Source organism: Tachyglossus aculeatus, chromosome 5 (assembly GCF_015852505.1).
Source record: "Tachyglossus aculeatus isolate mTacAcu1 chromosome 5, mTacAcu1.pri, whole genome shotgun sequence".
Classification (NCBI taxonomy): Eukaryota; Metazoa; Chordata; class Mammalia; order Monotremata; family Tachyglossidae; genus Tachyglossus; species Tachyglossus aculeatus.
In genome coordinates this window covers 48594727-48612194 of record NC_052070.1, presented here as the reverse complement: position 1 = coordinate 48612194, position 17468 = coordinate 48594727, and the positions used below count along the sequence as shown (strand labels likewise).

The following is a 17468-nucleotide window of genomic DNA, read 5'->3' as shown; positions in this document are numbered from 1 at the left end:
AGCAGATAGAATAGATATGCACAAGTAAAATAAATAAATAGGGTAATAAATATGTACAAACATATATACAGGTACTACCAAAATAAAGCAGATAGAATAGATAGGCACAAGTAAAATAAATAATAAATAGAGTAATAAATATGTACAAACGTGTATACATCTACTACCAAAATAAAGCAGATAGAATAGATATGCACAAGTAAAATAAATAATAGAGTAATAAATATGTACAAACGTATATACATGTACTACCAAAATAAAGCAGATAGAATAGATATGCACAAGTAAAATAAATAATAAATAGAGTAATAAATATGTACAAACGTATATACAGGTACTATCAAAATAAAGCAGATAGAATAGCTATGCACAAGTAAAATAAATAAATAAATAAATAAATAAATAGAGTAATAAATATATAAAAACATATATACAGGTACTACCAAAATAAAGCAGAAAGAATAGATATGCACAAGTAAAATAAATAAATAAATAAATAGAGTAATAAATATGTACAAGCGAATATAAACATATACAGGTACTATCAAAATAAAGCAGATAGAATAGATATGCACAAGTAAAATAAATAATAAATAGAGTAATAAATATGTACAAACATATATACATGTACTACCAAAATAAAGCAGATAGAATAGATACGCACAAGTAAAATAAATAAATAAATAAACAGAGTAATAAATATGTACAAGTATATATACATATATACAGGTACTACCAAAATAAAGGAGATAGAATAGATATACACAAGTAAAATAATGAATAGAGTAATAAATATGTACAAACGTATATACATGTACTACCAAAATAAAGCAGATAGAATAGATATACACCAGTAAAATAAATAATAAATAGAGTAATAAATATGTACAAACGTATATACAGGTACTACCAAAATAAAGCAGATAGAATAGCTATGCACAAGTAAAATAAATAAATAAATAAAGAGTAATAAATATGTACAAACGTATATACAGGTACTACCAAAATCATGCAGATAGAATAGATATGCACAAGTAAAATAAATAAATAAATAGAGTAATAAATATGTACAAACATATACTGTGAGCCCACTGTTGGGTAGGGCCCGTCCCTATATGTTGCCAATTTGTACTTCCCAAGCGCTTAGTACAGTGCTCTGCACATGGTAAGCGCTCAATAAATACGATTGATGATGATATATACAGGTACTACCAACATCAAGCAGATAGAATAGATATGCAGAAGTAAAATAAATAATGAATAGAGTAATAAATATGTACAAACATATATACGGGTACTACCAAAATAAAGCAGATAGAATAGATATGCACAAGTAAAATAAATAAAGTAATAAATATGTACAAACATATATCGTGAGCCCACTGTTGGGTAGGGACTGTCCCTATATGTTGCCAATTTGTACTTCCCAAGCGCTTAGTCCAGTGCTCTGCACATGGTAAGCGCTCAATACGACTGATGATGATATACATATATACAGGTACTACCAAAATCAAGCAGATAGAACAGATATGCACAAGTAAAATAAATAAATAAATAGAGTAATAAATATGTACAAACATATACTGTGAGCCCACTGTTGGGTAGGGCCCGTCCCTATATGTTGCCAATTTGTACTTCCCAAGCGCTTAGTACAGTGCTCTGCACATGGTAAGCGCTCAATACGATTGTTGATGATGATGATATACATATATGCAGGTACTGCCAAAATCAAGCAGATAGAATAGATATGCCCAAGTAAAATAAATAGAGTAATAAATATGTACAAACATATACTGTGAGTTGGGTAGGGACTGTCCCTATTTGTTGCCAATTTGTACTTCCCAAGCGCTTAGTACAGTGCTCTGCACATGGTAAGCGCTCAATACGATTGTTGATGATGATGATATACATATATGCAGGTACTGCCAAAATCAAGCAGATAGAATAGATATGCCCAAGTAAAATAAATAATAGAGTAATAAATATGTACGAACATATATACGGGGATGAATGACCCCGGTGGCGTCCCCAACGTGTCCCACACCCGAGTCCTCACCTCATCAGCGCTCAGCTCCTCCATCGCCTTCCTCTTAATGGTGAAAAGAGTTGAGGGGGAAAAGACCCTTTTGTTTTTTTTCCCTTTTTCTTTCCTTTTTCTTTCCTCTCCCCCCTCGCGTGGAGCCGTTCGGGAGAGGGGGAGAGGCTGGTCCGGAGGCCTGGTCCCCCCCGGGGGGGGCGGGAGGGCGGGCAGCGGGGTTAGCAGAAGTGCATCGTCAGAGGTTGGCCAGGCCGGGAGGCCGGGGACCGGAAGTCGCCCCCCTGGACTGTAGTGGACGCAAGAGGGCCGGGCCGCACGCCGAGGAGGAGGGCCTGGCCTGGTCGTCGCCGCCGTTCCCCCGCGTCGGGGCCGGCTCCTCGTGGCGGCCTGGCTAGCCCCGAGGCGACGGGCCCCCCCGGCCACGCGGGCGAGGCCCGGCTGCCACCATGGACGCCTTAGCAGGCCCCGGCTGCGGAGGCCGGGCGACGGAGAGGACGGGGTTCCCGCGGCCGCGTCGACCAACCTTCCCCTCAGTCCGCTCTCGCCCCCTGCCCCGCCATTATTCATCAAAACAACGGGGCGGCCATCTTGGAAGGGGGCACGTGACCCCCGCCCGCCGCCGCCGCCGCCGCCGCCGCCATCGCCCGGCGCGCGGAGGAGGCGGCCAATCAGAAGCGGCCTTACCTCAGGCGCTTTCGGTCATTCATTCATTCCTTCGATCGTCTTTATGGAGCGCTCGCTGTGTGCTAAGCGCTGGGGAAGGACAAGTTGAGGAGGCGGCCAATCAGAAGCGGCCTTACCTCAGGCCTTTTCGTTCATTCATTCATTCCTTAGTACGGTTCCTTAGTCCCTTAGCGCTTAGTACAGTGCTCTGAACACAGTAAGCGCTCAATAAATACAATTGATGATGATGATGATGACAAGTTGAGGAGGCGGCCTTCCCTCAGGCGTTTTCAGTCATTCATTCATTCCTTCGGTCGTCTTTATGGAGCGCTCAATGTGTGCTAAGCGCTGGGGAAGGACAAGTTGAGGAGGCGGCCAGTCAGAAGCGGCCTTACCTCAGGCGCTTTCGGTCATTCATTCATTCCTTAGTACGGTTCCTTAGTCCCTTAGCGCTTAGTACAGTGCTGTGCACACAGTAAGCGCTCAATAAATACGATTGATGATGATGATGATGACAAGTTGAGGAGGCGGCCTTCCCTCAGGCGCTTTCAGTCATTCATTCATTCCTTCGGTCGTCTTTATGGAGCGCTCGCTGTGTGCTAAGCGCTGGGGAAGGACAAGTTGAGGAGGCGGCCAATCAGAAGCGGCCTTACCTCAGGCGCTTTCGTTCATTCATTCATTCCTTAGTACGGTTCCTTAGTCCCGTAGCGCTTAGTACAGTGCTCTGCACACAGTAAGCGCTCAATAAATACGATTGATGATGATGATGACAAGTTGAGGAGGCGGCCTTCCCTCAGGCGCTTTCAGTCATTCATTCATTCCTTCGATCGTCTTTATGGAGCGCTTGCTGTGTGCTAAGCGCTTGGGAAGGACATGTTGAGGGAGTGGCCTTCCCTCAGGCGCTTTCAGTCATTCATTCATTCCTTCGGTCGTCTTTATGGAGCGCTCGCTGTGTGCTAAGCACTTGGGAAGGACAAGCTGAGGAAGCGGCCAATCAGAAGCAGCCTTACCTCAGGCGCTTTCAGTCATTCATTCATTCCTTAGTATGGTTCCTTAGTCCCATAGCGCTTAGTACAGTGCTCTGCACATAGTAAGCGCTCAATAAATACGATTGATGATGATGATAAGTTGAGGAGGCGGCCTTCCCTCAGGCGCTTTCAGTCATTCATTCATTCATTCCTTCGATCGTCTTTATGGAGCGCTTACTGTGTGCCAAGCGCTTGGGAAGGACATGTTGAGGGAGCGGCCTTCCCTCAGGCGCTTTCAGTCATTCATTCATTCCTTCGATCGTCTTTATGGAGCGCTCGCTGTGTGCTAAGCGCTGGGGAAGGACAAGTTGAGGAGGCGGCCAATCAGAAGCGGCCTTACCTCAGGCGCTTTCGTTCATTCATTCATTCCTTAGTACGGTTCCTTAGTCCCGTAGCGCTTAGTACAGTGCTCTGCACATAGTAAGCGCTCAATAAATACGATTGATGATGATGATAAGTTGAGGAGGCGGCCTTCCCTCAGGCGCTTTCAGTCATTCATTCATTCCTTCGATCGTCTTTATGGAGCGCTTACTGTGTGCCAAGCGCTTGGGAAGGACATGTTGAGGGAGCGGCCTTCCCTCAGGCGCTTTCAGTCATTCATTCATTCCTTCGGTCGTCTTTATGGAGCGCTCGCTGTGTGCTAAGCGCTGGGGAAGGACAAGTTGAGGAGGCGGCCAATCAGAAGCGGACTTACCTCAGGCGCTTTCAGTCATTCATTCATTCCTTCAGTCGTATTTATGGAGCGCTTGCTGTGTGCTAAGCGTTTGGGAAGGACAAGTTGAGGAGGCGGCCAATCAGAAGCGGCCTTCCCTCAGGCGCTTTCAGTCAGTCATTCATTCCTTCAATCGTATTTATGGAGCGCTTGCTGTGTGCTAAGCGCTTGGGAAGGACAAGTTGAGGAGGCAGCCAATCAGAAGCGGCCTTCCCTCAGGCGCTTTCAGTCATGCATTCATTCCTTGAATCGTATTTATGGAGCGCTTACTGTGTGCTAAGCGCTTGGGAAGGACAAGTTGAGGAGGCAGCCAATCAGAAGCGGCCTTCCCTCAGGCGCTTTCAGTCAGTCATTCATTCCTTCAATCGTCTTTATGGAGCGCTCGCTGTGTGCTAAGCGCTGGGGAAGGACAAGCTGAGGAGGCGGCCAATCAGAAGCGGCCTTCCCTCAGGCACTTTCAGTCATTCATTCATTCCTTAGTACGGTTCCTTAGTGCCTTAGCGCTTAGTACAGTGCTCTGCACACAGTAAGCGCTCAATAAATACGATTGATGATGATGATGACAAGTTGAGGAGGCGGCCTTCCCTCAGGCATTTTCAGTCATTCATTCATTCCTTCCTTCAGTCGTCTTTATGGAGCGCTTACTGTGTGCCAAGCGGTTGGGAAGGACATGTTGAGGGAGCGGCCTTCCCTCAGGCGCTTTCAGTCATTCATTCATTCCTTCGGTCGTCTTTATGGAGCGCTCGCTGTGTGCTAAGCGCTGGGGAAGGACAAGTTGAGGAGGCGGCCAATCAGAAGCGGACTTACCTCAGGCACTTTCAGTCATTCATTCATTCCTTCAGTCGTATTTATGGAGCGCTTGCTGTGTGCTAAGCGTTTGGGAAGGACAAGTTGAGGAGGCGGCCAATCAGAAGCGGTCTTCCCTCAGGCGCTTTCAGTCAGTCATTCATTCCTTCTATCGTATTTATGGAGCGCTTGCTGTGTGCTAAGCGCTTGGGAAGGACAAGTTGAGGAGGCAGCCAATCAGAAGCGGCCTTCCCTCAGACGCTTTCAGTCATGCATTCATTCCTTGAATCGTATTTATGGAGCGCTTACTGTGTGCTAAGCGCTTGGGAAGGACAAGTTGAGGAGGCGGCCAATCAGAAGCGGCCGTCCCTCAGGCGCTTTCAGTCAGTCATTCATTCCTTCGATCGTCTTTATGGAGCGCTTGCTGTGTGCTAAGCGCTTGGGAAGGACAAGTTGAGGAGGCGGCCTTCCCTCAGGCGCTTTCAGTCATTCATTCATTCCTTCAGTCGTCTTTATGGAGCACTTACTGTGTGCTAAGCGCTTGGGAAGGACAAGTTGAGGAGGCGGCCAATCAGAAGCGGCCTTCCCTCAGGCGCTTTGTCATTCATTCATTCCTTCAGTCGTATTTATGGAGCTCTTACTGTGTGCTAAGCGCTTGGGAAGGACAAGTTGAGGAAGCGGCCTTCCCTCAGGCGCTTTCAGTCATTCATTCATTCCTTCAATCGTCTTTATGGAGCGCTTACTGTGTGCTAAGCGCTTGGGAAGGACAAATTGAGGAGGCGGCCAATCAGAAGCGGCCTTCCCTCAGGTGCTTTCGTTCATTCATTCATTCCTTCAGTCGTCTTTGTGGAGCACTTACTGTGTGCTAAGCGCTTGGGAAGGACAAGTTGAGGAAGCGGCCTTTCCTCAGGCGCTTTCAGTCATTCATTCATTACTTCAATCGTATTTATGGAGCACTTACTGTGTGCTAAGCGCTTGGGAAGGACAAGTTGAGGAGGCGGCCTTCCCTCAGGCGTTTTCAGTCATTCATTCATTCCTTCAATCGTCTTTATGGAGCGCTTGCTGTGTGCTAAGCGCTTGGGAAGGACAGGTTGAGGAAGCGGCCTTCCCTCAGGCGCTTTCAGTCATTCATTCATTCCTTCAGTCGTATTTATGGAGCGCTTGCTGTGTGGTAAGCGCCTGGGAAGGACAAGTTGAGGAGGCGGCCAATCAGAAGCGGCCTTCCCTCAGGCGCTTTCAGTCATTCATTCATTCCTTCAATCGTATCTATGGAGCGCTTACTGCATGCTAAGCGCTTGGGAAGGACAAGTTGAGGAGGCGGCCAATCAGAAGCGGCCTTTTTTTATGGCATTTGTTAAACGCTTACTATGTGCAAAGCACTGTTCTAAGCGCTGGGGGATAATGTGATCAAGTTGTCCCACGTAGGGCTCACAGTCTTAATCCCCATTTTTACATATGAGGTAACTGAGGCTCAGAGAAGTTAAGTGACTTGCCCAAGGTCACACAGCAGACTTGTGGAGGAGCCGGGATTCGAACCCACGACCTTTAACTCCAAAGCCTGTGCTCTTCCCACTGAGCCAGGCTGCTTCTCTCAGCGTGTGTGCTAAGCGCTTGGGAAAGACAAGTTAAGGAGGCAGCCAATCAGAAGCGGCCTTCCCTCAGGCGCTTTCAGTCAGGCATTCATTCCTTCAATCGTATTTATGGAGCGCTTACTGTGTGCTAAGCGCTTGGGAAGGACAAGTTAAGGAGGCAGCCAATCAGAAGCGGCCTTCCCTCAGGCGCTTTCAGTCATGCATTCATTCCTTCAATCGTATTTATGGAGCGCTTGCTGTGTGCTAAGCGCTTGGGAAGGACAAGTTGAGGAGGCGGCCTTCCCTCAGGCGCTTTCAGTCATTCATTCATTCCTTCAGTCGTCTTTATGGAGCGCTCGCTGTGTGCTAAGCGCTTGGGAAGGACAAGTTGAGGAGGCGGCCAATCAGAAGCGGCCTTACCTCAGGCGCTTTCCTTCATTCATTCATTCCTTCAATCGTATTCATTCATTCAATCGTATTTATTGAGCGCTTTCTGTGTGCAGAGCACTGTACTAAGCGCTTGGGAAGTACAAGCTGGCAACGTCTAGAGACGGTCCCTACCCAACAGCGGGCTCACAGTCTAGAAGACATTCATTCGTATTTATGGAGAGCTTGCTGTGTGCTAAGCGCTTGGGAAGGACAAGCTGAGGAGGTGGCCAATCAGAAGCAACCTTACCTCAGGAGCTTTCAGTCATTCATTCATTCCTTCAATCGTATTTATGGAGCACTTACTGTGTGCTAAGCGCTTGGGAAGGACAAGTTGAGGAGGCGGCCTTCCCTCACGCGCTTTCAGTCATTCATTCATTCATTCCTTCAATCGTATTTATGGAGCGCTTACTGCGTGCTAAGCGCTTGGGAAGGACAAGTTGAGGAGGCGGCCAATCAGAAGCGGCCTTCCCTCAGGCGTTTTCAGTCATTCATTCATGCCTTCAGTCGTATTTATGGAGCGCTTGCTGTGTGCTAAGCGCTGGGGAAGGACAAGTTGGCAACGTATAGACACGGTCCCTACCCAACAGTGGGCTCACAGTCTAGAAGGGGGAGACAGACAACAAAGCAAAACATATTAACAAAATAAAATAAATAGAATAGGTATGTACAAGTAAAATAAAAAAAATAAATAAATAGAGTAATAAATATGTACAAACATATATACATATACAGAAACAAAGCATATTAACAAAATAAAATAAATAGAATAGCAAATATGTACAAGTAAATAGAGTAATAATAATAATAGCTTACTATGTGCAATCAATCAATAATCGTATTTATTGAGCGCTTACTCTGTGCAGAGCACTGGACTAAGCGCTTGGGAAGTACAAGTTGGCAACATATAGAGACAGTCCCTACCCAACGGTGGGCTCACAGTCTAGAAGGGGGAGACAGAGAACAAAACCAAACATATTAACAAAATAAAATAGAATAGGTTATGTACAACTAAAATAAATAAATAAATAAATAGAGTAATAAATATGTACAAACATATATACATATATACAGAAACAAAGCATATTAACAAAATAAAGTAAATAGAATAGTAAATATGTACAAGTAAATAGTCATAAATCTGTTGGGTAGGGACCGTCTCTATATTGTCAACTTGTAATAATAATAATAATAATGGCATTTATTAAGCACTTACTATGTGCAAAGCACTGTTCTAAGCGCTGGGGAGGTTACAAAGTGATCAGGTTGTCCCACAGGGGGCTCACAGTCTTAATCCCCATTTTACAGATGAGGTAACTGAGGCCCAGAGAAGTGAAGTGACTTGCCCAAAGTCACACAGCTGGCAATTGGCGGAGTCAGGATTTGAACCCATGACCTCTGACTCCAGAGCCTGTGCTCTTTCCACTGAGCCATGCTGCTTCTCTAAAAATCTGTTGGGTAGGGACCGTCTCTCTATGTTACCAACTTGTAATAATAACAATAATGACGGCATTTATTAAGCGCTTACTATGTGCAAAGCACTGTTCTAAGCGCTGGAGAGGTTACAAGGTGATCAGGTTGTCCCACGGGGGGGGCTCACAGTCTTCATCCCCATTTTACAGATGAGGGAACTGAGGCCCAGAGCAGTGAAGTGACTTGCCCAAAGTCACACTGCTGACAATTGGCGAGTCGGGATTTGAACCCATGACCTCTGACTCCAAAGCCCGGGCTTTGTACAAACATATATACAGGTGCTGTGGGGAGGGGAAGGAGGTAGGGTGAGGGGGATGGGGAGGAAGGGCCAGTAAGCACTTAAATACCACAATTAATATTATTAGAGACTTCTAGACTGTAAGCCCACTGTTGGGTAGGGACTGTCTCTATATGTTGCCAACTTGTACATCCCAAGCGCTTAGTATAGTGCTCTGCACACAGTAAGCGCTCAATAAATACGATTGATGAGGATGATGATTAGAGACTTCTAGACTGTGAGCCCACTGTTGGGTAGGGACCGTCTCTATATGTTGCCAACTTGTACATCCCAAGCGCTTAGTACGGTGCTCTGCACACAGTAAGCGCTCAATAAATACGATTGATTGATTGATTAGAGGAGATTCTGAATGGGGTGGCTATATTGGGGTGCTTCTGGAACCTTTGAGACTTTTGTTTTTGTTAAGGGTTTACTATGTGCCAGGAACTCTCCCCCTTCTAGACTGTGAGCCCCTTGCTGGGTAGGGACCGTCTCCATATGTTGCCAACCTGTACTTCCCAAGCGCCTAGCACAGTGCTCTGCACACAGCAAGCGCTCAACAAATACGATTGTTGGGTAGGGACCGTCTCTATCTGTTGCCAACTTGTACTTCCCAAGGAAGTGCCCACTGTTGAGTAGGGACCGTCTCTATCTGTTGCCAACTTGTACTTCCCAAGCGCTTAGTCCAGTGCTCTGCACACGGTAAGCGCTCAGTAAATACGATTGAATGAATGAATGAATGAAAAGTTGTTGCCAACTTGTACTTCCCAAGCGCTTAGTACAGTGCTCTGCACACAGTAAGCGCTCAGTAAATACGATTGAATGAATGAATGAAAGAAAAGTTGTTGCCAACTTGTACTTCCCAAGCGCTTAGTACAGTGCTCTGCTCACAGTAAGCGCTCAATAAATTTCTAGAGTGTTGGGTAGGGACCATCTCTATATGTTGCCAACTTGGACTTCCCAAGCGCTTACTACAGTGCTCTGCACACGGTAAGCACTCAATAAATTTCTAGACTGTGAGCCCGCTGTTGGGTAGAGACTGTCTCTATCTGTTGCCAACTTGTACTTCCCAAGCGCTTAGTCCAGTGCTCTGCACACGGTAAGTGCTCAGTAAATACGATTGAATGAATGAATGAAAAGTTGTTGCCAACTTGTACTTCCCAAGCGCTTAGTACAGTGCTCTGCACACAGTAAGCGCTCAATAAATTTCTAGAGTGTTGGGTAGGGACTGTCTCTATATGTTGCCAACTTGTACTTCCCAAGCGCCTAGTCCATTGCTCTGCACACAGTAAGCGCTCAATAAATACGATTGAATGAATGAATGAATGAAAAGTTGTTGCCAACTTGTACTTCCCAAGCGCTTAGTACAGTGCTCTGCACACGGTAAGCACTCAATAAATTTCTAGACTGTGAGCCCGCTGTTGGGTAGAGACTGTCTCTATCTGTTGCCAACTTCTACTTCCCAAGCGCTTAGTCCAGTGCTCTGCACACGGTAAGTGCTCAGTAAATACGATTGAATGAATGAATGAAAAGTTGTTGCCAACTTGTACTTCCCAAGCGCTTAGTACAGTGCTCTGCACACAGTAAGCGCTCAATAAATTTGTAGAGTGTTGGGTAGGGACTGTCTCTATATGTTGCCAACTTGTACTTCCCAAGCGCCTAGTCCATTGCTCTGCACACAGTAAGCGCTCAATAAATACGATTGAATGAATGAATGAATGAAAAGTTGTTGCCAACTTGTACTTCCCAAGCGCTTAGTACAGTGCTCTGCACACGGTAAGCGCTCAATAAATTTCTAGACTGTGAGCCCACTGTTGGGTAGGGACCACCTCTATATGTTGCCAACTTGGACTTCCCAAGCGCTTAGTCCAGTGCTCTGCACACGGTAAGCGCTCAATAAATACAATTGAATGAATGAAAAGTTGTTGCCAACTTGTACTTCCCAAGTGCTTAGTACAGTGATCTGCACATGGTAAGCGCTCAATAAATACGATTGAATGAATGAATGAATGAAAAGTTGTTGCCGACTTGTACTTCCCAAGCGCTTAGTACAGTGCTCTGCACACGGTAAGCGCTCAATAAATTTCTAGACTGTGAGCCCGCTGTTGGGTAGGGACCGTCTCTATCTGTTGCCAACTTGTACTTCCCAAGCGCTTAGTACAGTGCTCTGCATATGGTAAGCGCTCAATAAATTCGATTGAATGAATGAATGAATGAAAAGTTGTTGCCAACTTGTACTTCCCAAGCGCTTAGTACAGTGCTTTGCACACAGTAAGCGCTCAATAAATTTCTAGACTTAGCCCGCTGTTGGGTAGGGACGACCTCTATATGTTGCGAACTTGTACTTCCCAAGCGCTTAGTACAGTGTTCTGCATATGGTAAGCGCTCAATAAATTTCTAGACTGTGAGCCCACTGTTGGGTAAGGACCATCTCTCCATGTTGCCAACTTGTACCTCCCAAGCGCTTAGTCCAGTGCTCTGCACACAGTAAGCGCTCAATAAATACGACTGAATGAATGAATACGATTGAATGAATGAATGAATACCCAACAGCGGGCTCACAGTCTAGAAGAGGGAGACAGACAACAAAACAAAACATATTAACAAAATTCATTCATTCATATTTATTCATTCATTCATTCAATAATGTTTATTGAGCGCTTACTGTGTGCAGAGCACTGTACTAAGCGCTTGGGAAGTGCAAGTTGGCAACATATAGAGATGGTCCCTACCCAACAGTGGGCTCTGAGCTCTTACTGTGTGCAGAGCACTGTACTAAGCGCTTGGGAAGTACAAGTTGGCAACATAGACAGTCCCTACCCAACAGTGGGCTTACATTCATTCATTCAACCGTTTTTTATTGAGCGCTTACTGTGTGCAGAGCACTGTACTAAGCGCTTGGGAAGTACAAGTTGGCAACATAGACGGTCCCTACCTAACCGCGGGCTCACATTCATTCATTCATTCAATCGTATTTATTGAGCGTTTACTGTGTGCAGAGCACTGTACTAAGCGCTTGGGAAGTACAAGTTGGCAACATAAAGAGACGGTCCCTACCCAACTGCGGGCTCACATTCATTCATTCATTCAACCGTATTTATTGAGCGCTTACTGTGTGCAGAGCACTGTACTAAGCGCTTGGGAAGTACAAGTTGGCAACATCTAGAGACGGTCCCTACCCAACAGCGGGCTCACAGTCTAGAAGGGGGAGACAGACAACAAAAAACCGGACATATTAACAAAATAAAATATGTACAAATAAAATAAAGAGTAATAAATAATAATAATAATAATGATGGCATTTGTTAAGCGCTTACTATGTGCGAAGCACTGTTCTAAGCGCTGGATCTGTACAAACATATATACAGGTGCTGTGGGGAGGGGAAGAAAGTAATGCGGTGGGGGGAGGAAGGAGGGGGCTCAGTCTGGGAAGGCCTCCTGGAAATAAAATAAATAGAATAAATATGTACAAGTAAAATAAATAAATAAATCTGTACAAACATATATACAGGTGGTGTGGGGAGGGGAAGGAGGTAGGGATGGGGACGGGGATATGGCGGGGGAAAGCTGGGCCTCCGACTCCCTTAGCAACAGCACAGAGGAGGGACGGGACAGACAAGGTGGGGCGGGAAGAGGGAGACATGGAAGGAACCGAGGAAAAAGTCAGGAAGGGAGAAGGACAGGGAAAAGGGGCTGGAGAGGAGGAGATGGACAAGCGTCTTCAGGGAGAGAAAGAGGAAGCACAAAGAAGGATGAGGAGGCAGGGCAGAGGGGGAAGAGAAAGCTCAAGGAGCCAAAATTCAAAAAAAAAAAAATCCAGGATTTGGATTTATGGAAAGAACACAGGCTTGGGAGTCAAAGGTCATGGGTTCGAATCCTTGTTCCTCCACTTCATTCATTCAATCGTATTTATTGAGCACTTACTGGGTGCAGAGCGCTGTGCTAGGGCTTGGGAAGTACAAGTTGGCAACATTCATCCATTCAGTCGTGTTTATTGAGAGCTTACTGGGTGCAGAGCACTGTACCAAGCGCTTGGGAAGTCCAAGTTGGCAACATAGAGAGATGGTCCCTAAGCGCTTGGGAAGTCCAAGTTGGCAACATAGAGAGACGGTCCCTACCCAAGAGCGGGCTCATAGTCTAGAAGGGGGAGACAGACGACAAAACAGAACATATTAACAAAATAAAATAAATAGAATAAATATGTACAAGTAAAATAGAGTAATAAATCTGTACAAACATATATACAGGTGCTGTGAGGAGGGGGAGAGGGAAAGGGGACATGGCGGGGGGAAAGCTGGGCCGCCGACTCCCTTAGCAACAGCGCGGAGGAGGGACGGGATAGACACGGTGGGGCAGGAAGAGGGAGACATGGAAGGAGCCGAGGAAAAAGTCAGGGCAACAGGAAGGGAGAAGGACAGGGAAAAGGGATTGGAGAGGAGGAGATGGACACGCGCCTTCAGGGAGAGAAGGAAGAAGCACAAAGAAGGATGAGGAGACAGGGCAGAGGGGGAAGAGAAAGCTTGAGGAGCCAAAATTAAAAAAAAAAAAAATCCAGGATTTGGATTTGTGGAAAGAACACGGGCTTGGGAGTCAAAGGTCATGGGTTCGAATCCTTGTTCCACCACCTCATTCATTCAATCGTATTTATTGAGCACTTACTGGGTGCAGAGCACTGGACTAAGCTCTTGGGAAGTACAAGTTGGCAGCATCTAGAGACGGTCCCTACCCAACAACGGGCTCACGGTTTAGAAGAAGGTCACACTTAGCTGTGTGACCTTGGGCAGGCCACTTAACTTCTCTGGGCCTCAGTGACCTCATCTGTAAGATGGGGATTAAGACTGTGAGACCCATGTGGGACAACCTGATCACTTTGTATCCCCCCCCGCCCTGAGCTTACAGCAGTGCTTTGCACATAGTAAGCACTCAATAAATGCCATCATCATTATTATTATTATTATTCTCTGGGCCTCAGTTCCCTCACCTGTAAAATGGGGGTTAAGACCTTGAGCCCCACGTAGGACAACCTGATTGCATCCCCCAAGAGCTTAGAACAGTGCTTGGCACATAGTAAGCGCTTAACAAATATCATTGTGCACATAGTAAGCACTGAACAAATGCCACTATTATTATTATTATTATTATCATCATTATTATTATTATTTAGCTTTCCTGGAACCAGTCACGCTGTTACCAGCCTCTGTGAGAGTTCTTATTTTAATCCACTGGAGCTGGGGTGTTTTTGTGTGTTCCCCCTCACAGATTTTAAAATAAAATCATCACTTTTCATTTCTGGTCGTGGATTTCGGGGAGTTGTTTTCCAAGACTCTTGATACTGCAGTAGTGAAGGTGTCTCACTGTTAACGTCGTCCTTGTTTTTAGGTCTGTTAAACCCCTCCATCTGTTGCGAGGTAACGTAATTAGCGGGAAAAGCTAAGACGTAGCTAGAATTCCACGTACTGTGCCTTTTGGGATTTCGGACGTACACGGCACTTAGGAATTTTGGAATCTCTTCCCGAGATATAAAACGTGTAAATGAAACAACCCGGAAAACAAGTACAAAATCTCCCAAATGCGCTGACAGTTAAATTTACCATTGAGCCTCCAACTATAAATAACTGGAAGTCACAAAGCGGCCTCGTCAGTTGAAGCAGTAGGCAAATGTGGGTCGGTGAAAAATCCCAGTAAAGAAAGTATACGCTCTGAATGCAAGATATTATGACTATGACGTGTTCCTACTTCGCTATATTAAATGTTCCCTTTCTGAGTTGAATCTTCAAACGGGGGTTCCGTAATTAGAGCCGTTCCATTTCATTTAAAATTTATTGAATTCAGAAACCGGCCTGCTGAGTATCGAGGGAATTGACCAGCAAAATGAAGCAACTGGGAGTTGGCCGTAATATCTGGAATTTAGGGTGGGAATTCTGAAAGAGAGACCTCTGATCACTTACCAGGCTCCCTCCCTAGCCTGAAATTCCCCTCCGCAAATCACCAGGATACCCGCAGTTTAGTTCTTCCCCATCTTCAAACCTCTCCTAAAATCCTACCTCTGCCAGGAGGCCTTCCCCAATTAATTCCTAACATAATAATAATAATAATGGTATTTGTTAAGCGCTTACTATGTGCAAAGCACTGTTCTAAGCGCTGGGGAGGTTACAAGGTGATCAGGTTGTCCCCGGCGGGGGGGCTCACAGTTTTAATCCCCATTTTACAGATGAGGTAACTGAGGCCCAGAGAAGTTCACTGCGGAGAAGCAGTGTGGCTCAGTGGAAAGAGCCCGGGCTTTGGAGTCAGAGGTCATGGGTTCCAATCCCGGCTCCACCAACTGTCAGCTGTTTGACTTTGGGCAAGTCACTTCTCTGCGCCTCAGTTCCCTCATCTGTAAAACGGGGATTGACTGTGAGCCCCCTGTGGGACAAACTGATCACCTTGTAACCTCCTCAGCGCTTAGAACAGTGCTTCGCACATAGTAAGCGCTTAATAAATGCTATTATTAGTATTAAGCGACTTGCCCAAAGTCACACAGCTGACAAGTGGCGGAGCTGGGATTTGAACCCATGACCTCTGACTCCAAAGCCCGGGCTCTTTCCACCGAGCCACGCTGCAACCCTACAGCCACCCTTAGCACTTAAGCATAGAGGAGGAGGAGTAATGGTATTTATAGATCAATCAATCAATCAATCGTGTTTATTGAGCGCTTACTATGTGCAGAGCACTGGACTAAGCGCTTGGGAAGTACAAATTGGCAACATATAGAGACGGTCCCTACCCAACAGTGGGCTCACAGTCTGAAAGGGGGAGACAGAGAACAAAACCAAACATACTAACAAAATAAAATAAATAGAATAGATAGGTACAAGTAAAATAAATAAACAATAAATAGATGCCCATTGAGTTCAACGCAGTGTACTAAGCAGTTGGGAAACTGGGCAGTGTAATAGACAGAACACGGGCCTGTAAATCACAAGGACCTGGGTTCTAATCTCACGCCACCGCACGTCTCCTGTGTGACTTTAGGCACATCACTTAATTTCTCCGGGCCTCAGTTCCCTCATCAGTAAATTGGGGACTGACACTGTGATTATCTTATCTCCCCCAACACTTAGTACAGTGCCTGACACATAGTAAGCGCCTAACGAATACCATTAAAAAAGAAAACAAGGCACCACAGAAGCCTGTAATGTGTTCCCAGGATAATGGAGTTTACATTCTAATGGTGGAAACAAATATAAAAATATTTACAAACAGTGAAATCAGAATTAGTGACCTGAATGTTCAGTTAAAACATACATATATATCCAAGCGTATCCATCTCCCCCTTCTAGACTGTGAGCCCACTGTTGGGTAGGGACTGTCTCTATATGTTGCCAACTTGTCCTTCCCAAGCGCTTAGTACAGTGCTCTGCATACAGTAAGCGCTCAATAAATACGATTGATTGATTAGTACAGTGCTCTGCACACAGTAAGCGCTCAATAAATATGATTGATTGATTGATTCAAGTGTGGAGGACAGGTATAGAAACACGAGCGCAAGAGACAGTTGTTGGGCTGATGTGACTCAGGGGGTGGATAATTCGTGGCTCAGTGGAAAGAGCCCGGGCTTTGGAGTCAGAGGTCATGGGTTCGAATCCCGACTCGGCCACATGTCTGCTGTGTGATCTTGGGCAAGTCACTTAACTTCTCTGGGCCTCAGTTCCCTCATCTGTAAAATGGGGATTAAGGCTGTGAGCCCCACAGGGGACAACCTGATCACCCTGTCTCCTCCCCAGCGCTTAGAACAGTGCTTTGCACTGAAGCAAAAGTGCCCGGGCTTTGGAGTCAGGGGTCATGGGTTCAAATCTCAGCTCTGCCAATTGTCAGCTGTGTGACTTTGGGCAAGTCACTTCACTTCTCTGGGCCTCAGGTACCTCATCTGGAAAATGGGGATTAAGACTGTGAGCCTGATTACCTTGTAACCTCCCCAGGGCTTAGAACAGTACTTTGCACATAGTAAGTGCTTAATAAATGCCATCATTATTATTATTATTATTATTTGCACATAGTAAGCGCTTAACAAATGCCAATTATTATTATTATTATTATTATTATTATTATTAATTAGTTGGAGGAGGTGGGATTTGGAGGGAAGGGGGTTCCAATCTGGAAGCCAGCTGGAGCAAGGGGTCGGAGGCGGGCAGGATGAGGATGGAGTACGGTCGGAAACTGAACTTGAAGATTGGGGAGGAGGGAAATACGTGCTGAGTGACTATCAGTACGATGACCGGGGCAGCAATCCGGAGTATGGGCTGAAGAGGGAAGAGGCAGGGAAACTGATGAGGAGACTGATTCGGGAAGTAAGCCATGACGTGACCAGTGGGAAGCAGCATGGCCTAATCAATCAATCAATCAATCAATCGCATTTATTGAGCGCTTACTGTGTGCAGAGCACTGGACTAAGCACTTGGGAAGTACAAGTTGGCAACATATAGAGACGGTCCCTACCCAACAGTGGGCTCAC

General features: G+C 45.7%; 1 protein-coding gene across 2 annotated transcripts in view; it reads right to left on the bottom strand.

Moving 5' to 3' along the window:
- Nucleotides 1–2179, bottom strand: part of UBE4B (ubiquitination factor E4B) — a 129655-nt gene extending 127476 nt beyond the window's left edge. For both annotated transcript variants that reach the window (XM_038746349.1, XM_038746348.1), the window contains exon 1: nt 2057–2179. In XM_038746349.1, the coding sequence (XP_038602277.1) occupies nt 2057–2080 (24 nt within the window). In that variant the 5' untranslated portion in view covers nt 2081–2179. The remainder of the gene's footprint in view (nt 1–2056) is intronic.
- Nucleotides 2180–17468: the final 15289 nt, after the last annotated feature.